Consider the following 18,722-nt stretch of genomic DNA (forward strand, 5'->3'; position numbering starts at 1 on the left):
CCTCAGCATAAATACTTCCTTGCAACCAAGACTTTGCCCTTGTTGACAATCTCATTGCTCTTAGATGCTTCCCCATTTGTTTACATTATTTTACTACTGTTTGTTTCGTTAACTTCCGTTCCTCTTCAATCCCCATCCAACAGCTTTTGCTTTTCAAAGCAAAAACCTGTTAAGGAAGGTGTGGCTGTGACAAACAGCCAGCACTTATTTTAGAGGAGTTCTCTGGAGCAAGATTAAGATGCGTATATGGACCCTTTACTGGGAAGCTTCCTCAGTTGCTGCCTGTGCTTGTCCTATGCTGCAGCAGAGGACAGTCAGCCTTTTGCCTGTATGAGGTCCATTCAGTTTTCGGAGGGAAGCACGAAACAGACCATTTTGTAGAAAACCGATTACTGAGGAGACTCTCTTGACAGGTTGGTTTCATGAAGAATGGGAAAGTCAAGAGTCTGGAGGTGTCATACTACTGCAATGGGGGCAACTCTATAGACCTCTCTTACGGTGTAAGTAAAATTTTCTGATGGCTAACTAGGCGGAAGACGTTTCCTTGCGCAACCTTTTGCTCTGACTTCAGAGGGTTGTTGTCTACAGCATTGCTTGCACATCCTGCTCTCTGACATGACTGAAAACAGACCTTGATGGGGTTTTTCTACAACTGCTCTCTGAGCCAACTGACCTGCCTTGGCATGTGCCACATAATTCTTATTGATGCTGTAATAACTTGGATTAGGCAAAAGGGTCAAGAAAGTTTGCTTTGCATTACAGAGGGCTGTGATGGGAAACTTGTTGCACAATGCAAGATGACTGATAGTTCCCCAGCTCGGGGGAAAGCTAAAGCCTTGGAGTAAGAAACATCCAAGTCAATAGGCAGATCAGGGCAGAATGCCTAAATCAACAAGCTTGTTAAGGACTGCTAAAGCTAACAGTGGGTTCACAAGCACTAAGGACAAGAATGGGCCTGAGTTCTGAGTTTGTCTCTAAGAATTTTTGTGCTGATGGGTAAAAAACTCTCCCTTTCTGTTGTGTGAGTGACCAACCCAATAGCCTAGTGTCAGTCATGTTTATTCTAGCTCCCTTTCTCTAGTCCACTGAGTCTTTGATAATTTTCTGCAAAAATGAATCCATTTCACTAGGAGAGAACTGCAAGAGCTCTCTACCAGAGCCACATTTGATGCTAACAATGTGGTTGGTGCTGTACAGAGCTGAATGGCAGGCAAGTGTCTTTGCATAAACTAAGGGCCTGGTTGAGAGTACATCAATGTGAATTGTCTTTTTGACTGTGTCTGAATCAGGGACTAGAAAGCGCTCTATGTTGAAATAAGGTTGGGATGTGCATAATCTCCTCTCTGTGCTGCTGCTGGAAGGGGAATCTGGGAACGCAAGCCAGAAAGAAGCTCTGGCCCTTTCCCAGTTTGGACAATTAGTGGACAAAGATCTCAAATCTTGCAGTTTAGGTTGTAGCTATTGAAAAGCTTTATTTCATATAGTTGCCTTTACTGCCATAGCCCAGCTGCTTGATATCAGCAAGACTTCTTTTCCAGTAACACATTACTTGGTATAATTAAAAGAAGATTCTGGTTCTTCCAGGTGTGTGATGGCATTTAGTAGCAGTTTGGCTCAGCATGAGCCCAGAACCAACAAAGGACTTTGAAGCTCAATCTGTCCCAGGGTCATAAGTGTCAACAGAGAAGTGTGCTTATTGTCCTGTCCTTCAGCAGGATACTGCTTGACACTCCATTGCAAATGGGAGGGAGTACTGGCTGCACCTCAGTGCTCATGCAGCTGTTGACTGCAGGGTGCAAGAGAAAGTGCTGGTTGTTGTCAATTAGCTTCAGAGCTTTCCAGTCTGGCTTTGGCAGCTAGTGAGAAGTCTGACATGTGATTCATGTAAAAAATGTCCACCCCCATTCCTTCTCTTCACCAGGTTATTGACAGAGCCCTGTTACATTTGGATAACTCCTACAACATCCCCAATGTCAGCAGCTTGGGCATTGTTTGCAAGACCAACTTGCCTTCCAACACAGCCTTCCGTGGCTTTGGAGGGCCCCAAGGAATGATGATTGCTGAGTGCTGGATGAGCAACCTTGCTCGGAAGTGTGGCCTGCCACCTGAGGAGGTATGGATCCACTTTTCATTTCTGCATTTCAGGGCAGTGCTGCCTTTGAACAAGCTCTGAGAACTGGACACGATCATGGAAAATTATTAAGCATAAGAACTTTGGCTTCATTTTTGCTAAGCTCTTAGCAGGATCTCAAACTTTCTGTATGACAGCCACATTATAGTGTGGATTATCTTCTGTTTTATTAAATTCTGTAGCCTCAATTGTGTAACACCTGCTTTAAGGATAGATATTAAAGAAAAAGGCACTAGGTACCTTAATCTTACTAACAATGCTTAAGTGCTTAAGTCCCAATCTCTCTTGAAAATTCCCAGCCTTAATATCTTAGTCCCCATTTTCCCATAAACAGATATATGTCTGTTAATTCTATTGTTCTGTAGAGTGAGTAGAGGAGTAAAATTAGGAACCAACGTGCTTTTGATGTCATCCATTAAAACAACCTAGCCTGAAGCATTAAACTTGGCATGTCCTTTATATGTCTCTTCGGGAAGGTGCGGAAGCTCAATCTTTATAATGAAGGAGACCTGACTCATTTTAACCAAAAGCTGGAGGGATTTACTCTACGAAGATGCTGGGATGAATGTTTATCAAGTTCTAGCTATCATGCCAGGAAGAAACTAATTGAAGAATTCAACAAGTAGGTGTTCTGGAGCTGTGTTGTTACTGGGTGCACCTGTTGCCTACTAACTTCTTAAGTTCTCTTAGCAACTTGAGTGATGTGAAGTCAGACCTTACATTTGCTGAGTGACTTCTAAAAATCTCTCTTTTTTAAATTCCTTCATGATCACTGTGGGAAGAAACCTCTGTCAGTGAGCTGGTACCTTAAATAAGGCAGGAATCAGACCTAGCATGACATGATTTTGTAAGGGAAATGTAGCAAAGGAGAGGGGGTCTGTTGAGTCCAGCTAGGCTTTTCAAATGGCTATCAAGGCAATTTGTTTAGGCTTTCCACTGCCTTATAGTCTTTTTTTAGTTGGCTTGTATATACAACTGAATAGTTAATAGTCCAGACAATTGCTTCTATAATGCTTGGGGGAGCATCTTCAGTTTGGATTTCTTCTTGTTGGGAACCATAAACAAAGCCAATCTTTCATAAAAATTACTGATTAACTCAGTCTATATTGCATTCAGGTATTTCATTTCTGCTTTGATACCCAAGCTGTTGGAGGGAAGCATAGTATTGACTTGCGATGAATGCCTCATGAGTATATGAATAATGTTCTTTCCTTGCAGGCAGAATCGCTGGAAGAAGAGAGGGATATGCATCATTCCTACCAAATTTGGCATCAGTTTCACTATCCCATTTCTGAACCAGGTCCGTAAGTGTCATTCATCTTTTCAGTAGAGAAGCTAGATTTATGCTGCTTCCTCCAGACCCTCCTCCATTTGTACCAAACTGGAGCTTTTCAGAGAAGTAGTCAATTAGTTAATTTAAAACCAAAATGAGCAACACAACACTTATCAGTTTATACTGTCCAAAAGACACCACAATGCAGCTGTTTCCATGGTATAGTGTTATGTTAATTTCCCTGCCTATTCCCTCTTCCTGAATAGTCAAAACGCTGTTCCTATGTTTGACCTGACTTGATGGAGTGTCAGTGGTGTTAGCAAGTTCAGGTGAAGGGTGCATCTCTGTTTCACAGGGGCAGGTTTGAGTTAATTCACCTGCTTTCTGAGCTGAAAATACTGACTGAGGTTTGTTATGTCATTGGAACTTCTAGTGAGTTGATGAGACTAAACCAAACTCACCTGAAGTGTAAACTAGTGGCTTTAATTACACCGAGGAACAACATTATTCTAGTTCCAAATTAATTTTCTGTCAAGTTTGTAACTGAAATCTGCTAAGTACTTCACTAGTTCATTTATGACGACTCTTGGATTAATGTTCGCTTTTGTAGGCTGGAGCTCTGGTCCATGTGTATACAGATGGCTCTGTGTTACTTACACATGGGGGGACTGAGATGGGTCAAGGACTTCACACCAAAATGATTCAGGTAATAATGAGTTTGGACTTAACCGAATGAGACGTCTTTTCAGTAAAATTACACTCGCTCTATAGTATTGCCTCAGACAGCTTGACGCTTCCTCTGTGTGCATGCGTAGGGTAACAAATCATGACTAATTCCTCTTAATCGTTTCAGCAGCAGTGCTAGATTTCCAGACTATTATTACAATTGAGTATGAGAATTAGATTCATCATCTTAACTCTTATTATGTAGATAATGCAGGTTATGCTTACAATCTAACTTCTCTGGCAATTTCATATCATCCCATAAAACTACAGTTTACATATATTTTATGCAAAAATTAGTCGTATTGCAAACATATTTATCTGCATATGCTAACGCCTTTGTAGTTAAAAAGGCCTAAGGGAGAAACATTGCTTTGGCAGGGAAATGAAAGGGAAATCTAATAGGGCTCTTTATCCTCTGATTCTTAGAATTGTTGAGAGAAGAATTTAGTCTCACAATAGTGAAGTGAATGTCTGTCATTGTGGCAGAAGTGTACGTGTATGTGCTTGCACACATTCAGTCTGTGAAGGGCAAACTTAACAATGTTCTGACTAGCTCTCAGTCACCAAATCAACTGAGTTCTCAAGAAAAATGAAATTTAGGATGGGAGAGGATAGAGATTGCAGTGTGGATCCTAGCAGTGTAAGCAATGAATAATAATGCTCATGTATAAGATGAGCTGCTTACTAATTGTTTACCTTTGCTCTGCAGGTTGCTAGCAGGTCACTGGGAATCCCCACCTCCAAAATTTATATCAGTGAGACCAGCACAAACACTGTCCCAAATACCTCCCCGACAGCTGCATCTGTCAGTGCGGACATCAATGGGATGGCTGTCCATGTAAGGAAACGGAGTTATTTAAACTAGTGGGTTATAAGCTAGGACTCCAAAACATGAAAATGTATATTTGATGTGTATTTATCTATTGCTTAAGGAAAACAGAACCATCAAAAGGCAATTCCAGGCTAAGGACACCTCATAACTTCTTTACGTGCTGTAACTACCAGTGGTGTTAGATGATGAATGACTGTTTTATTTTTCCAAGTTGTTTGAAATGAACATTTAAATAGCTAACTTCTTAGTAATTAATGCGGCCTTATCTATTACAAATATATTGTGCTGCAAGTATTAAAATATATTGTGCTGCAAGTATTAATAGCAGATGGTTTGTGGACTGTGCTCCAGAACCAAAGACCTTTAAGTGTTGATACATTCAGAGCAAACATCCTTCTGTAGCAATGGCGTGTCATGACTGTCTCTGACATGGTGGAGTTACTAATGCATATATTTGCAGGGTATGTGACTTTTCCATTGGAAAAAAGGAATTTAGTATTGGTCATTCGGTCATTCTCAGGTTTAAAGAAAAAGGGAAGTGTAACCTGTAAATTAAAACCATCAGGCTGTTTTTGGCTCTGCACAGCTTGTCTGAGTAGGTTGAATTTTGGCAAGAATATTTTTTTTTCCCCAGTGTTATATGATCATCTTGCTAGATATGCTAAGATGTCTTGCTAAGACTTGGTACAGATAAAGTTACTGTATAAATTGGTGGACTTTTGATATTTTGTGTCATGATCCAGAAAGTTCTGTGCTGTATTTGGGATTCCCTTCTGCTATCAGCACCGCCAATCTGCTTTAAAATCCTTTTCAGTCAACATTTCTTCCTATATAGCAAGACATCTGTTAGTGAACTTTGTTCCTTTTTATGATATGCCAAAGTCCTAAAGGCAATATTGATTTAAACTGAAGGTTCTTTGAAACTCTTATAGGACTCTTAATACTATAAGCTGACTTTTCAAATCTTTAAATATTGGTTCTCTCTCTCTTTGTTTCTAGAATGCGTGTCAGACTATCTTAAAAAGACTTGAGCCGATCAAACAGTCTAATCCCAAAGGATCCTGGGAAGACTGGGTAAGTTGTTTGTATCTGTTGCGAGGCAAGTGGGCATTGTCAGAGATTGTTTTAATTGGCAAACCCTGTAGGCAGGTATATCGTCCAGGCCTTCTGCATCTGAAAAGATCTTTCTTTACTGAAAGAGTGGTCAGGCCTTGGAACAGGCTGCCCAGGGAAGTGGTGGAGTCACCATCCCTGGAAGTATTTAAAAGACGTGTAGATGAGGCCCTTAGGGACATGGTGTAGAGGGCATGGTGTGTTGGGTTGACGGTTGGACACGATGATCTTAGAGGTCTTTTCCAACCTGTATGATTCTATGATTCTATCTCACTAGCAAAGATTTGAGCAAAGACAGTGAAACAGAAACCTGGCAAGGGAAGTAACCAAAGCTTGCAAGAGGTTACCCCCAAAACATCAATTATGACTTTAATACTGAGATTTCTCCAAATCCTGGGGCCTGCCTATGGCAAACTTGACCAAATAAAAGTCTTGAGTGGTTACATATATCTTTCTAGTCAGGCTACAGTCTTGGACAGGAAGAAACCTGATTTTGTAGTGAAGGGATTCTGTGACAAAGATGACTCTCTGTTGAGCTGCCTGTAGTGCTCCTTGGCTGCAACATCTCTGTACTCTCAGTAATAAGAGATAGTTGTGCTGTAAGGCTCTCAGGCCATTTTCAGATCCAAGCTCTTCTCTTAATGGGAGGAGCTTTGACTTTGTGATTTGGAAGTCAGGATAGGATTTCTCCTGGCCTCACTGAAGTCAAGATGACTGTCAGTTTAACCTTTGTCTCTGAGGTTGAAAGTCTAATCTGTAGCTGAGAGCTGAACAAACAAGAGCAAGTCTTATCCCTCTGCCAATGGGCAAGTTCTGCCCTTGGTAGCTGCTGACGGGGCTATTTGGGGAAGCAGCTTCATCGTGATGTTTCCCTTGGTACTGCTGGTGCTGGGTAGCATGACAGCTGTCTGTCACTGGACACCTTCTATTTATGCTCTCCTGGAATGTGGTTGGGATAGCTATTTTGCAGGGACTGATTGGACAATTACTGTTTTCAAACTCTTGTTCACTTTGCCAGATTAAAGCTGCCTATGAGAACTGTATTAGCCTGTCGACCACGGGGTTTTACAGGTGAGTGAATATTCACACTGCAGAGGCACAGCTCTTACTCAATTGCATGGATTGCCTCCAGGGAAATTCTGGGAAGATTTACAGCCCTTATCCCCCTGTCACTGCTCTAACTTAGGGCTGCATTCCCTTTGCTAATTAGAAATGTTAAGCTGAGGTTAACACTCTCCTGACTGGGGAGAATGGGTTCATGATGGAGCTCAGGTCATGGGGCCAAGTTCAGATCTCATGTAAATCTGAAGTAGATCTAACTTCACTCTAGCTGACCTAGGTCTGAGGAGGCATAAATGAAATCAGAGCTTTGCCTGGGGCTCTGCTCTGTATCAACCTCATGACTTAGTGTTGCACTAGAACTGTCATGCAGGGAAAAAGGGGGCAGGGGTTGTCCTTGAGGACAAAGCTACTTACGGCAATTGGCTGGAGCGGTATCCTGTCTGTTGTGGCATGAGCAGATACCAGTGTTGCAATTTCGTTCTCCCACTTTAAACTCTTGCTGGTTCCTGTGCAGTTCTCAAATGAGGCACTTTTCTTAGTCAGCTTTACTGCTGGAAGAAAACAGAGATCCATCATCTTTGAGGCAGAGGGGTTGACATAAAAAACTAAACACAGTGTTGAGAAGAGCCTATTTAGGACTAAAATACAATATGAGCTCATTTCTGTTGCATCTCTGAAATGTGTTTTTCTCTTAACCAAGTGACTGTCAGTATTTTAATAAACCAGTTTTTAGATAAGATGTAAGTAGCCAGATACAAAGTTTACCATGAACTGTGCTTAAAATCAGTTCTTAGCTTAATCCAGTTTTTGGTTCAACTTGATTATGCTCTGAAATTTAATGACCTCCAACAAATGTTCAACTGCACTCTAAAAGCAAAAGATTTGCTACTGGATTGGTGGAAATGAGTTCATAATAGTCATCACAAGCCCTGAGATTCATGGGAAAATAAAGATGGCTAAATTAGTTTGTTAGTTTCAGTCAGGTTTTGGAATACAGAGCAGCTTTAGCAGATTTCTATTTATAGTTGTTTACGCTTTTCATTTCTGCATGGGCTTGACGGAAGGGACGAAATAAAAGTGAATAAGGATTTTGATAAGTTGCAATGTGTTTTTACTCATTTTGACTGTTCATGGAATGAAATGTGGTTTTATTTTTCTTTGTATCAAGAATTCCTGACCTTGGCTACAACTTTGAAAAGAATGAAGGGAAACCATTCTGCTACTTCAGTTATGGCGTTGCTTGCTCCGAGGTTGAGATAGATTGCCTGACAGGTGACCACAAGGTGAGGGGGTCAGCAGTGAAATAGCCCTCTGTGTTTAGGTGAAGGAAACATTCACAGGGAGTTAGAACAAATACTGGGTGTCAGCTTGTTCCTAGCTCTGTCATTGGTCTGGTGTGACCTTCAGTAAATTTCTTAGCTCCTCCATTCCACAGTGCAACAATCCATAAAATATAATAAAATGATAATTATCTACCCTGCAGGGATATTAGGAGGCTTAATGAATGATTGCAAAAGTTATTGGATTTGCTTAAGTAAGAGATAGCAGCACTGTGTTAGCACAAAAGAACAGAAACATACTGGAACTGAGTTAATAATTAAAAATAGCACTGAAGACTTTTAGAAAGCAAGAAAAAAAGAAAAAATAATTTCATCAGTATCTGACCTCTAGTTGGTTATGCTCAGGTACAGAGCACTGACACTAGCAGCTTGGAACTCATATAAATTGGGTCCGTTGCGTCTCTGGGGAAAACTGCAGTGAGTTCCTTTGATTTGCTTTAGGGACAAACTCAGATTAAAAGTCAGTATGAAGAGTTGAGCTGAGATAGATTGTTGAACACTGGGCAAGTGCGGGTAGTGGTTGGATACATTACTCCTCCTCGTACAAGACCATAGTGTACTACTTTCAATATTCTGTGCTGATTTATTCTTTATTTCTGCCTTCTAGAACATTCGCACAGACATTGTTATGGATGTTGGTACCAGTCTGAACCCAGCCATAGATATAGGACAGGTAAGTGAAATAGTTTTGCTATTTCCACCATGTTAAAGCGATCACACTACCCTCAGGCTTTTCTAGATGAGCCATTATCCCTCTCCAGGTTGTGTCTTTGCAAACAGAGCATTTTAAACGTGGGTATCCAGGGAGGCATTTTAGGCTAGCTATGAAAACCAGTTTGACATACACTTAGCTGTGCAATAGGCACAGAATTATGTAGGGAAATACCCTGTTGGGTTTTTTTTTGCCTTGGATATTAAGACTACAGGACTTGGATATTAAGACTCCAGTTACCACCACATTGATGCTTTTCAGCATCTGTCTTGCCTAAGGAATGAATCCAGGTAGTACTAATATGATGGAATAACCTCATCCCAGGCTTAGTTTCTACAATGTGGCGTGTGAGACTAAATCCCACACCTGATTTTTATACTCCTATCTGTCAATATCAAGTCCCATTTAATTCAGTGAAAATTCTTCTTTCAATAAAGAGTTAGGGTGGTAGATTCTGTCCTCCAGCTACTGTTGTGTAGGGATCTCAATAGCAGGTTGGATCAGTCACTTAGCTTGCAAATTCCTTGGGCAGGGACAAGCTTACTTCCATATTTTGTGCAGTAATAATCACAATGATACCTCTCAGCAAATAAAGGTAATAAACACAGGGTTGTTTGATATACCAAGAGATGAATCATTCGACATTTGCACATGCTCATCTAGCCATCTTAAGTTCCCTTGCTAATTCTAGATGTTGATATAGTGTAACTATGAAACTGCTGCAGGATTCGGGGTTTACAGGAGAGCACGAGTTGCAGAGTTCTGCTGTAGTTTAAATGAAACTTCTTTGAAAGTGACATTTTTTTCTGAGAGACATTTTTTGGAAGTGGCCAAGGGGAGAAGGAGCCTTTCTGTTTTTGCAGCCTGTCAGTTTGGGTCTGGGAGTAAAGAGATGGGCTGTACAGAGAGATCTCAATTTCCTGTGTCCTTCCATGAATTGCTGCAGAGGATCTGGGGGCAGAGGAGAGAAAGGATGTTGTGTGACTGCAGGAACACAAGCACACAGAGCTGGGTTAATGAATGTCTGTGCCAAATCTTCAGACTGGTCTGCCTGTCAGATCTCTCTGTGGGCACAGAGAGCAGAGCTTCTTCACGTAGGGTTGTTCAAGCACATCGTCCTCTCATAGCTGCTCCCCTTCTTTTTTAAAATTTTTTTTCTCCTAAAAATTACAGTAGAAAAATTATGCAAAGAAGTCTTTAGTACTTGAATGGGAATGTTTTTGCAGGTGTCTATGCTGGTGACCTGAGAATATGCAGTGCTTAGGAAAGCATTTATACTGAAATAGAAAGCGTAAAATAGTTTGTCTTCAGATATAGTCGTCTTGTCCTTTGAATTATCAGCAACAACTGAATTATCAACAACTCATTCAGTGTTAATCTGCCTGTAAAGGAATCAATATTTTGGCATTGATTTTTTTTTTTTTTCCTTGCTTCATCAGAAAATTCCTGTCCTGGGTTTACAGCATATCTGTTTGCGTCTATTTGTAAATTGCTTCACCTGCCAGGGAAATGCAGCCACATCTATATGGGAACACAGGAATTGTGCAAAGGTGCCAAGCTGTACTCAGCAGAAGAGACAAGGGTTTAGAGATGAAAAGTGGGAAATTAGTCAGGAGGGGAGGGCTGAAAACTCTGTTGGAAATCATCGCTGTTTGTTCTTGTGCAGGGAAGAAAAACAACGAAAAAAAGAATGTAACCTTGTTTGGATGTGTTTGTAGATAGAAGGAGCATTTGTCCAAGGCCTTGGGCTCTTCACCATGGAGGAGCTGCGCTATTCTCCCGAAGGGAACTTGTACACTCGAGGGCCTGGGATGTACAAAATCCCAGCGTTTGGAGACATCCCAACAGAATTCTATGTGTCTCTTCTCCGTGACTGTCCAAACAGCAAGGCGGTTTATTCATCCAAGGTATACCTGTGAGATCTGCAGGCCTCTTACTGCTCTATAATTCTGTGAAGCTGAGTGTGATAAAGTAATGATGCACGTGTCTAAATAGTTAATCTTGTTATGCTGGCTTTATTCTGGGGTCAGGATGTTTTCCCATTCCTTACCAGAAATACGTATACTATCCTTTATAGTTAGGAAGAACTGAAATAACCTGCATATTGCTGCCCTGATTGTCCATTAGAGAGAATTGAACTGGCTTTTCTGTGCCAGTTCTGCTATAACAGAGGCTGCCAGCCTCTCCCTGAATGTCAGCTCCCTGGTTGCTCTTCCCTGGCACCAGAGCCACCACTGCAGATAACATTTCCAGCAGCGTCATTTCCCCAGATCTGATATACCAAGATCTTGCATCTGAGTTTTCATGTTTTGCTTTCTTTACTGTTTCACAGTGCTCATGTCACCCTTAAAGGTCCATTATTAATCCACGTGTCCTTCAGCTGTTTCTACTGCAGTCAGTGCTGTTCTCTGCAGTTAGTAAGGGCTGCACAGAGCAGGGCTGGATGTACAGCTCAGTGAATTTGCTTTATTTATGATTCAGCAGAGCATTTGGAGGGGCCACCCAGCACCCTTATCTGTATATGCCTGGCCTGCCTCCTTACAGTGTCCCATTTCCCTCCATCCACAGGAACATCTTCATCAACAAGGAGAACTTTTTGGGTGATTAGTGCTGATGACAGAATTAAGAAAAGAGGGGCTGGCAGGGACGTCAGTACTAGATAATACTGTGTAATACCCGAGGGAGGCATTCCTGCTGGTTTGCAAAGATGTCCAGTGGTGGAGCGTCATGCGCTTGGCCCAGACAACGCACCACTGCCTTATCTGAATTCCCTTTGCTGCAGTTTTAGCACCATGCAAAAGGTTGTGGGAATGGGTTAGTCCCTTTTCCTTTCATAACAGCCTTGCTGTGTCAGAAAGCTTGTGTTTTCCTACTGTCTCTTCTTTAAATGGACTGGGGGTTGTTTTAGCTCAGTCTTTCCTCACTGTTCACACCTGGCAAACTGGAGGCCGGTTTAGCTTAATGTAGACACATCTGGTAGACTGAGGTTCACATCTGGAAGGCAAGGGGCTTGGCCTTTCCTTTCTGATCACATCTGGGAGACTGAGAAGTTACAAAGAAGGAATGAGGAATGCGAACAATTCCTGATCGTCACATAGGGCTTGCTCATCTTTCTGTTAGCCTCATTAGTCTTTCCAGGGACAGGACTGTTTTGGGCTGCAGCCTCACTCTTGCTTGTGCTCTGCCTAGGCTGTGGGAGAGCCGCCTCTGTTCCTGTCTGCTTCAGTGTTTTATGCCATTGAAGATGCCATTTACTCAGCAAGGAAGGACTCTGGCCTGACTGAACCGTTCAGGCTGGACAGCCCTGCCACCCCAGAGAGGATCCGCAACGCTTGTGTGGACATCTTCACCAAAATGGTAACCGCTTCTGGTTTCGTAGTCTGCTCCCTAGCCAGCCTACCCCACATGGAGTGTCTGTGCTGGTCACAGTGGCCCAGGTCTGGAATTAGGGCAGGATGGGGAGGTTGTGGCCCTGCTTAAGCAGATTTTTTTTATTTCATGGGTGTTATCCTTCATGTAACATGCCACCAAGTGAGAAACAAATCCACAAACCAGCATTGCTAGGGCTCCCGTTGCAGGAGGTGCTGCCATACAGTATCAATGAAGTTGCAGTTCATCCCTCCATCCCCCAAGTGCTGTCTGTAGAACAAAGGCACTGACTTGTTGTCCTGATGCTCCTGACTATCATCTCTTAGGGGATTACCACCACTAGCATATCTTGCAGGTCCACTCTGTGATTTAGTGGTGTCCCTCAGGGAGGGAGGGAGAGGAAAGTTACTGAAAATGCACACTTCTCCTGAATGTTATGACCACAGGAGTCTCCTTAGAGGCTGTGGGCTTGATCTGAAGGAGTGCAGGAATTAACCTCTGTCACTGTCTCTTCATGGGCTCTTCCTCTGCTACAGTGTTGTGACAGGGCTGCGTAGGAGTGGGTCATAGAATCATACAGGTTGGAAAAGACCTCTAAGATCATCGTGTCCAACCGTCAACCCAACACACCATGCCCACTACACCATGTCCCTAAGGGCCTCATCTACACATCTTTTAAATACCTCCAGGGATGGTGACTCCACCACTTCCCTGGGCAGCCTGTTCCAAGGCCTGACCACTCTTTCAGTAAAGAAATTTCTCCTAATGTCCAGTCTAAACCTCCCTTGGCGCAACTTGAGGCCATTTCCTCTTGTCCTATCGCTAGTGACTTGGGAGAAGAGACCAACACCCACCTCGCTACAACCTCCTTTCAGGTAGTTGTAGAGCGCGATGAGGTCTCCCCTCAGCCTCCTCTTCTCCAGGCTAAACAACCCCTGTTCCTTCAGCCGCTCCTCACAAGACTTGTGCTCCAGGCCCTTCACCAGCTTGGTTGCCCTTCTCTGGACACGCCCCAGCACCTCCATGTCCTTCTTGTAGTGAGGGGCCCAAAACTGAACACAGGATTCGAGGTGCGGCCTCACCAGCGCCGAGTACAGGGGCACGATCACCTCCCTGCTCCTGCTGGCCACACTATTTCTGATACAGGCCAGGATGCCGTTGGCCTTCTTGGCCACCTGGGCACACTGCCGGCTCATGTTCAGCCGGCTGTCAACCAGCACCCCCAGGTCCTTTTCCTCCGGGCAGCTTTCCAGCCACTCTTCCCCAAGCCTGTAGCGTTGCCTGGGGTTGTTGTGGCCCAGGTGCAGGACCCGGCACTTGGACTTGTTGAACCTCATACAGTTGGCCTCGGCCCATCGATCCAGCCTGTCCAGGTCCCTCTGCAGAGCCTTCCTACCCTCCAGCAGATCAACGCTCCCGCCCAACTTGGTGTCGTCTGCAAACTTACTGAGGGAGCACTCGATCCCCTCGTCCAGATCATTGATAAAGATATTGAACAAGACCGGCCCCAAAGAAAAAATAAATCGTCGGGGAATCGAACCCCTGTCTCCCGCGTGACAGGCGGGGATACTCACCACTTGGGTCCTTGCACAGAGTCCTGCTGATTCCTGTGTGACTCAGAAAACACAGCTGTCTGTACATGTGGGCATCCTCCAGGCTTTCGTCAGCTTGAACCCCACTTGGTTAACAGCAAAACCTGGATATCTTAGTCCTTCTCACCTAACACCTGCATCACTGTCTGGGGAGAAGGACTCGGAAATGGTTGTGAGAATTTGCGCAAACTGTTGACCATCAGGCCTTCAGCTAGAGCCAGGCACATCTTCTAACAGAAGTGCCATGACACAGACCTCTCTCTGTTTTGAAAGACTAGGATATGAGCTCAGATCTTCAATGGTACAAAGTCACCCACCTCAAAGGGAACATGGTGGGACGTGCCAAACCCATGCTGGGACCCTTATGTGTTGCTAACTTAATTTTTTTTCTCTTTACAGTGCCCTTCTGCTGAGCCAGGGACCTTTAAGCCATGGTCTGTGCGTGTGTAAAAGGGAAGTTTTGAGGAGCAAACTCTTCTCATGAAACTGAGCTTACACCAGAGGTACCACAAGGCAGTAGGACTATAATGGAAAAAAAAAAAAAAATATCTGTGTTCATGTGGCTCATCCACTGATTCATGGAGCTTTCAAATTTAATTGTCCAATCATTGTTTTCTCTAGGAGAGGGAATTGCTGCCAGATTATAGCTGTGATGTAAAATTAAATGAAGAGTAAGTGGAAGGTGATGTTATCCAGGTGTAATTGAAAAATCTTTCATTTAAAATTGCTGCAAGGATGAGAGACATGCTTATTTACCAGCCAATGTGAAATGGCAGGGTGGTTGTTTCTTTTTTTTCTACTATGGGGAAAAGATGGATCACCTTCTGATGCTATGCCAGGAAGGACTTAAATGCATTGAACCCAGACAGTCCTCTAGCTGAGATGGGGGAAGGCATGAGAGGCACTGAGGGCTGGACCCTGCTGTGTCCCCTCTGCACACAAAGCCAGATATACGCTAGAGGAAGATGAGGAGGAGTTTTGATGTTAGCTAACGAAGATGATCTTACCTATGTAACAAAAGTGGTTCAGAGGAAAACCCTAAAATGTGACCAATAGCTGATTTATCCTAAGTTAAATGACAATTGCTTTGTCTGCACCGTGGCTTTCATGAATTCTTAGTTCACGTGCTACCTTGTCTTCTCTGATTAAAGATCAAAACTAGAGATACCAAGAGGGCTTCCAGCAAGATGCTGCTTCGTTTGACACAGCCTTTTCCCGCCCCACACCTCCACATCTTTCCCCATCTTTTAAATAGGAAAGGACGTCAGAGACCTTGGAGTAACAGAGAAAGTTACTCGACGTTGTTCCCAAGGCAATTTATACCACCCCAGGCAAGGGACAGGAGGAAGATGGACACAGGTGGGGATTAGTTGGCTCTGAGTGCCCTCTAGGGTCAATCCCTTGCTGTCATGCTATGGCCTTGCCTTCTTTTCAAGACAACTCTTAGTTTTGCCAAATGTAAGAGAATGGGTGCGTTTTGCTACAGGGACTGCTTGTCTGAAAAATGTGCTGACTATGTGATGACCTCATGCCTTCTGGGTTGAATGCATTTTTCATGTTGGATTTAATGCTGGGCATCCCTCTTGACAGGTTTTGTCGCTGTCGATTTAACACTGTAGCATCATGTTATCTCTAGATGATGTCAGCTATGTACTGTACCTGCTCATCATGTGCAAACTTTTATCCGTTTCTCTGGCCCACAGCTTTATGAAAATGTCCTTTTTCTATTTTTGCACTCCTAGGGCCATAAAAAAATACGGTGCAAGAGGATGTAACTCCATTGCCTTATATAAAATTTTGCTCACATACAAACTGCTTAAAATTGGCCTCCATCTTAGGACTTAACAATGTATGCACAGTTTGAAATATTTTCTGAAGCACTCCAGCGTATATAGCTTGGAAATGTGTAGATTTATTTCTCAGCTTAAAATATTATGGTTCTACCATCTAGAAGAAGGGCATTTGTATATGTGAGTTGCAGAAACCATTTTGTGCCTGCTGGGCTTCCTATGTAATTGTTTTATTAATTGAAATATGATATTGGTGTTTCTTAAGCTCTGAGGTGTTGGGCAAGAACACATTTTTGTTTCCTCCTGAAAGTTGGCAATATGTAAAAAACCTCTTAGAGAAAAAAATGTGATCGTTTGTGCGCAAGAACAGATATCGAAGCCTGTGTATTCATGTTCTTGGATGTCCAGGAAGGGATGCAAAATACAAAGTCTGTAAGGTAGATTGGTATCGGCTCTGTTTCTGCAGCATCCACCTCATGGGATTGCTGGACATGCTCATTCAGACCAGGCCGAGAAGTACAAAGGGAACGTAATGTGTGTTAATGCAGCTACAGGCAAAGAGGGTGATATCCAGGAGCTTCCAGCGTCGTCTCAGGGGAAAGCCGCCAGCGTTCACGAGAGGCCTGCTCCCTGGGAGGGTCCTGGGACGTGGCGGGATATCACCAGCAGGATGAGTCAGGCTTTTTATCCCCTGTGGGTCTGGGAGCACCTTTTTCATTTCAGAATGGGTTCGCGGTGTCCCACATAGCCATAGTGACTGCCTGGTCAGGTGAAATATTTCAAATTAGATGTATCAAGTCTCTCTTTTGTTATTTGCTTTGTGGATTAATTTGAAGTGTATTTGCCAAGTTATGTGTACATGCAATCGTTGGAGCAGGCTAGTTCAGTGCAGACCTTAGCCTGTGGAGCCATTTTTGCTGCAGCATCAGTGAGCCACTGTGTTCCGGGCACCAGTCCTTGCCCACCCCAGCTCAGGTCCCTCTTATTACCCTTCCACAGCCACTAGCTGATGGAAGGAGGAAACACCTTCCTTTTGGGGTGCACTGGAATTGAATGTAAATGATATCAAACACCCGAGGGGGGGCGATGGTATAAAACCAGGATTGCAAAGTAATTACAGAAACTGGTTTTGAGGGTGTAGGAAAAAGGGAAGCTTGGAGACTAATAGGAATTTACAGAGAGATCAGTGTAATACCTGGCTGGGCTGTGGGTGAGACAGGGACCCCAAGGAACATGAAGCTGAGATTTTCCTTTCACCTCTCAGTGTCTTAACATTTCATACGCAGTTCCATGCTTTCCCATGGAACTAAGTGCCAGGCACCTTAGGGAAGGACTGGGACCCGCTGTGGAGAGCTGGCAGGAAGAGATGATACTGCTATAGGATAGCCTGATTTAAAATGTGGACTGCACTACAAACCTGTCCAAGAACAGCTCTCCTGTTGTGAGTGCACAGCACTGTCCTCTGCTGCATCAGACCTCGTCATGCACATCTGGCTCCGTGGGATTTCAACTTGCAATCGCTGAAGGGAAAGCTACTTACGAAGAGAAAGATGTTCCTTTACTAGTACTTTTCAGTGAAATACAGCATGGATGCATGACTCTAATGTTACGTATAGTTGGAAATTTGCTGCTTCTTTCCTTCCAGAACTGTATCCTCAGAAGAGGAACTACGCCATCTTGCTAGACTGTAAAGTATTACGCACAATAACAGCACTTAAGTAATAATTGCTGTAGCTGGATAGTTTGTGGGAGGGTGAAAGGAGGCCATCTGATCTGATGTCTTAATGCTATTAATAGCATGTCCCTTGATGAGAGAGGGAGGCCAAGTTTTCGGTAATTGTTTTAGGTCAGTTCTAATCAACAGCTTTCGCTGTCATTCTTTAATGAGCATTGTCAAATCGGTGTCTTTGTCACATGAATGTATGCGGAATTCTCTGTGAATATCACAACATTGCAAAATAAAGCTAAAAAATATTCTGGAAACTACTGTGCTATGGTAAAAGTGTCATGATTTGAAAGCTGGACAACTTCAGCTCATCCTTGGTGTTTGGCAAAGATGGACCCTTCCCAGAGGCTGCAAGGCGGATCAGCTCAGTGGCCAAGGCTAGGAGAGGGTGGGGGTTGCTCCAGGCTACCCAGCCAGGTGCCGCAGGTGAGCCAGCTGGAGAGCCTGGGCCTCCACCCAGCTGTGCTGGAAGCCAAGTCCGAAAGAAAGCAGTCAGTCCTCACACTTCTCTGCCAGAAGGAGCTTATAGTAGCCGCATCGTGTTTTCCACAGCAGCACAGTGATGCATCCTGATGCTTCTAGCCACCTCCCCCGGGCCCACCAGCCGCTGAGACAAGGTGGAAGGCTGGCTGGCTGCATGGCGTGTCTGGTGCCTGGTCCAGACTGCCATATCCCTGTCTCATTGCTAGTGAGTAGAGGTGAAGGCTAGGCTTGGCCCATTTGAGTCAGCCCTGAAAAGGGGGAACCTCACTCAAAACTTGTGAATGGAGCAAGTTGAATCATGTCGCATCCCTGGGGCCCTCTTGAACCTAAACATGCAGGAGATGTGAGGTTGTAAAACAGGAACAGTTCACACAGAAAAGATAAGACCAAATGATGGGTCAGGCTGGGCTGAGTCTGGCCTTCCCTGAGCATGAAAGGATTGGGAACATCACCAGTGGTTCCCCAGGAGGGTGTGCCACCCTCTGTCGTATCTCACCTACTTGTGCAGAGTAGACAGACTCCAGGTGACATGCTCCTTTGGGAGCACTTCTTGTATCTGCATGGGGAGATTTG

At 43.8% G+C, this 18,722-nt stretch overlaps 1 protein-coding gene across 1 annotated transcript in view; it reads left to right on the forward strand.

Annotated features, from left to right (window-relative positions):
- The window catches only part of XDH (xanthine dehydrogenase), a 55,780-nt gene extending 37,854 nt beyond the window's left edge, over positions 1-17,926 (forward strand). The window contains exons 24-36 of the mRNA XM_075147276.1: positions 414-500; positions 1,922-2,113; positions 2,608-2,753; positions 3,350-3,431; positions 4,015-4,110; positions 4,840-4,968; positions 5,962-6,036; positions 7,094-7,146; positions 8,306-8,420; positions 9,085-9,150; positions 10,908-11,096; positions 12,379-12,546; positions 14,550-17,926. Of these exons, the coding sequence (XP_075003377.1) occupies positions 414-500; positions 1,922-2,113; positions 2,608-2,753; positions 3,350-3,431; positions 4,015-4,110; positions 4,840-4,968; positions 5,962-6,036; positions 7,094-7,146; positions 8,306-8,420; positions 9,085-9,150; positions 10,908-11,096; positions 12,379-12,546; positions 14,550-14,600 (1,449 nt within the window). The 3' untranslated portion in view covers positions 14,601-17,926. The remainder of the gene's footprint in view (positions 1-413; positions 501-1,921; positions 2,114-2,607; positions 2,754-3,349; positions 3,432-4,014; positions 4,111-4,839; positions 4,969-5,961; positions 6,037-7,093; positions 7,147-8,305; positions 8,421-9,084; positions 9,151-10,907; positions 11,097-12,378; positions 12,547-14,549) is intronic.
- Positions 17,927-18,722: the final 796 nt, after the last annotated feature.

The sequence above is a fragment of the Calonectris borealis genome, chromosome 3 (genome assembly GCF_964195595.1).
Source record: "Calonectris borealis chromosome 3, bCalBor7.hap1.2, whole genome shotgun sequence".
NCBI classification, from domain to species: domain Eukaryota; kingdom Metazoa; phylum Chordata; class Aves; order Procellariiformes; family Procellariidae; genus Calonectris; species Calonectris borealis.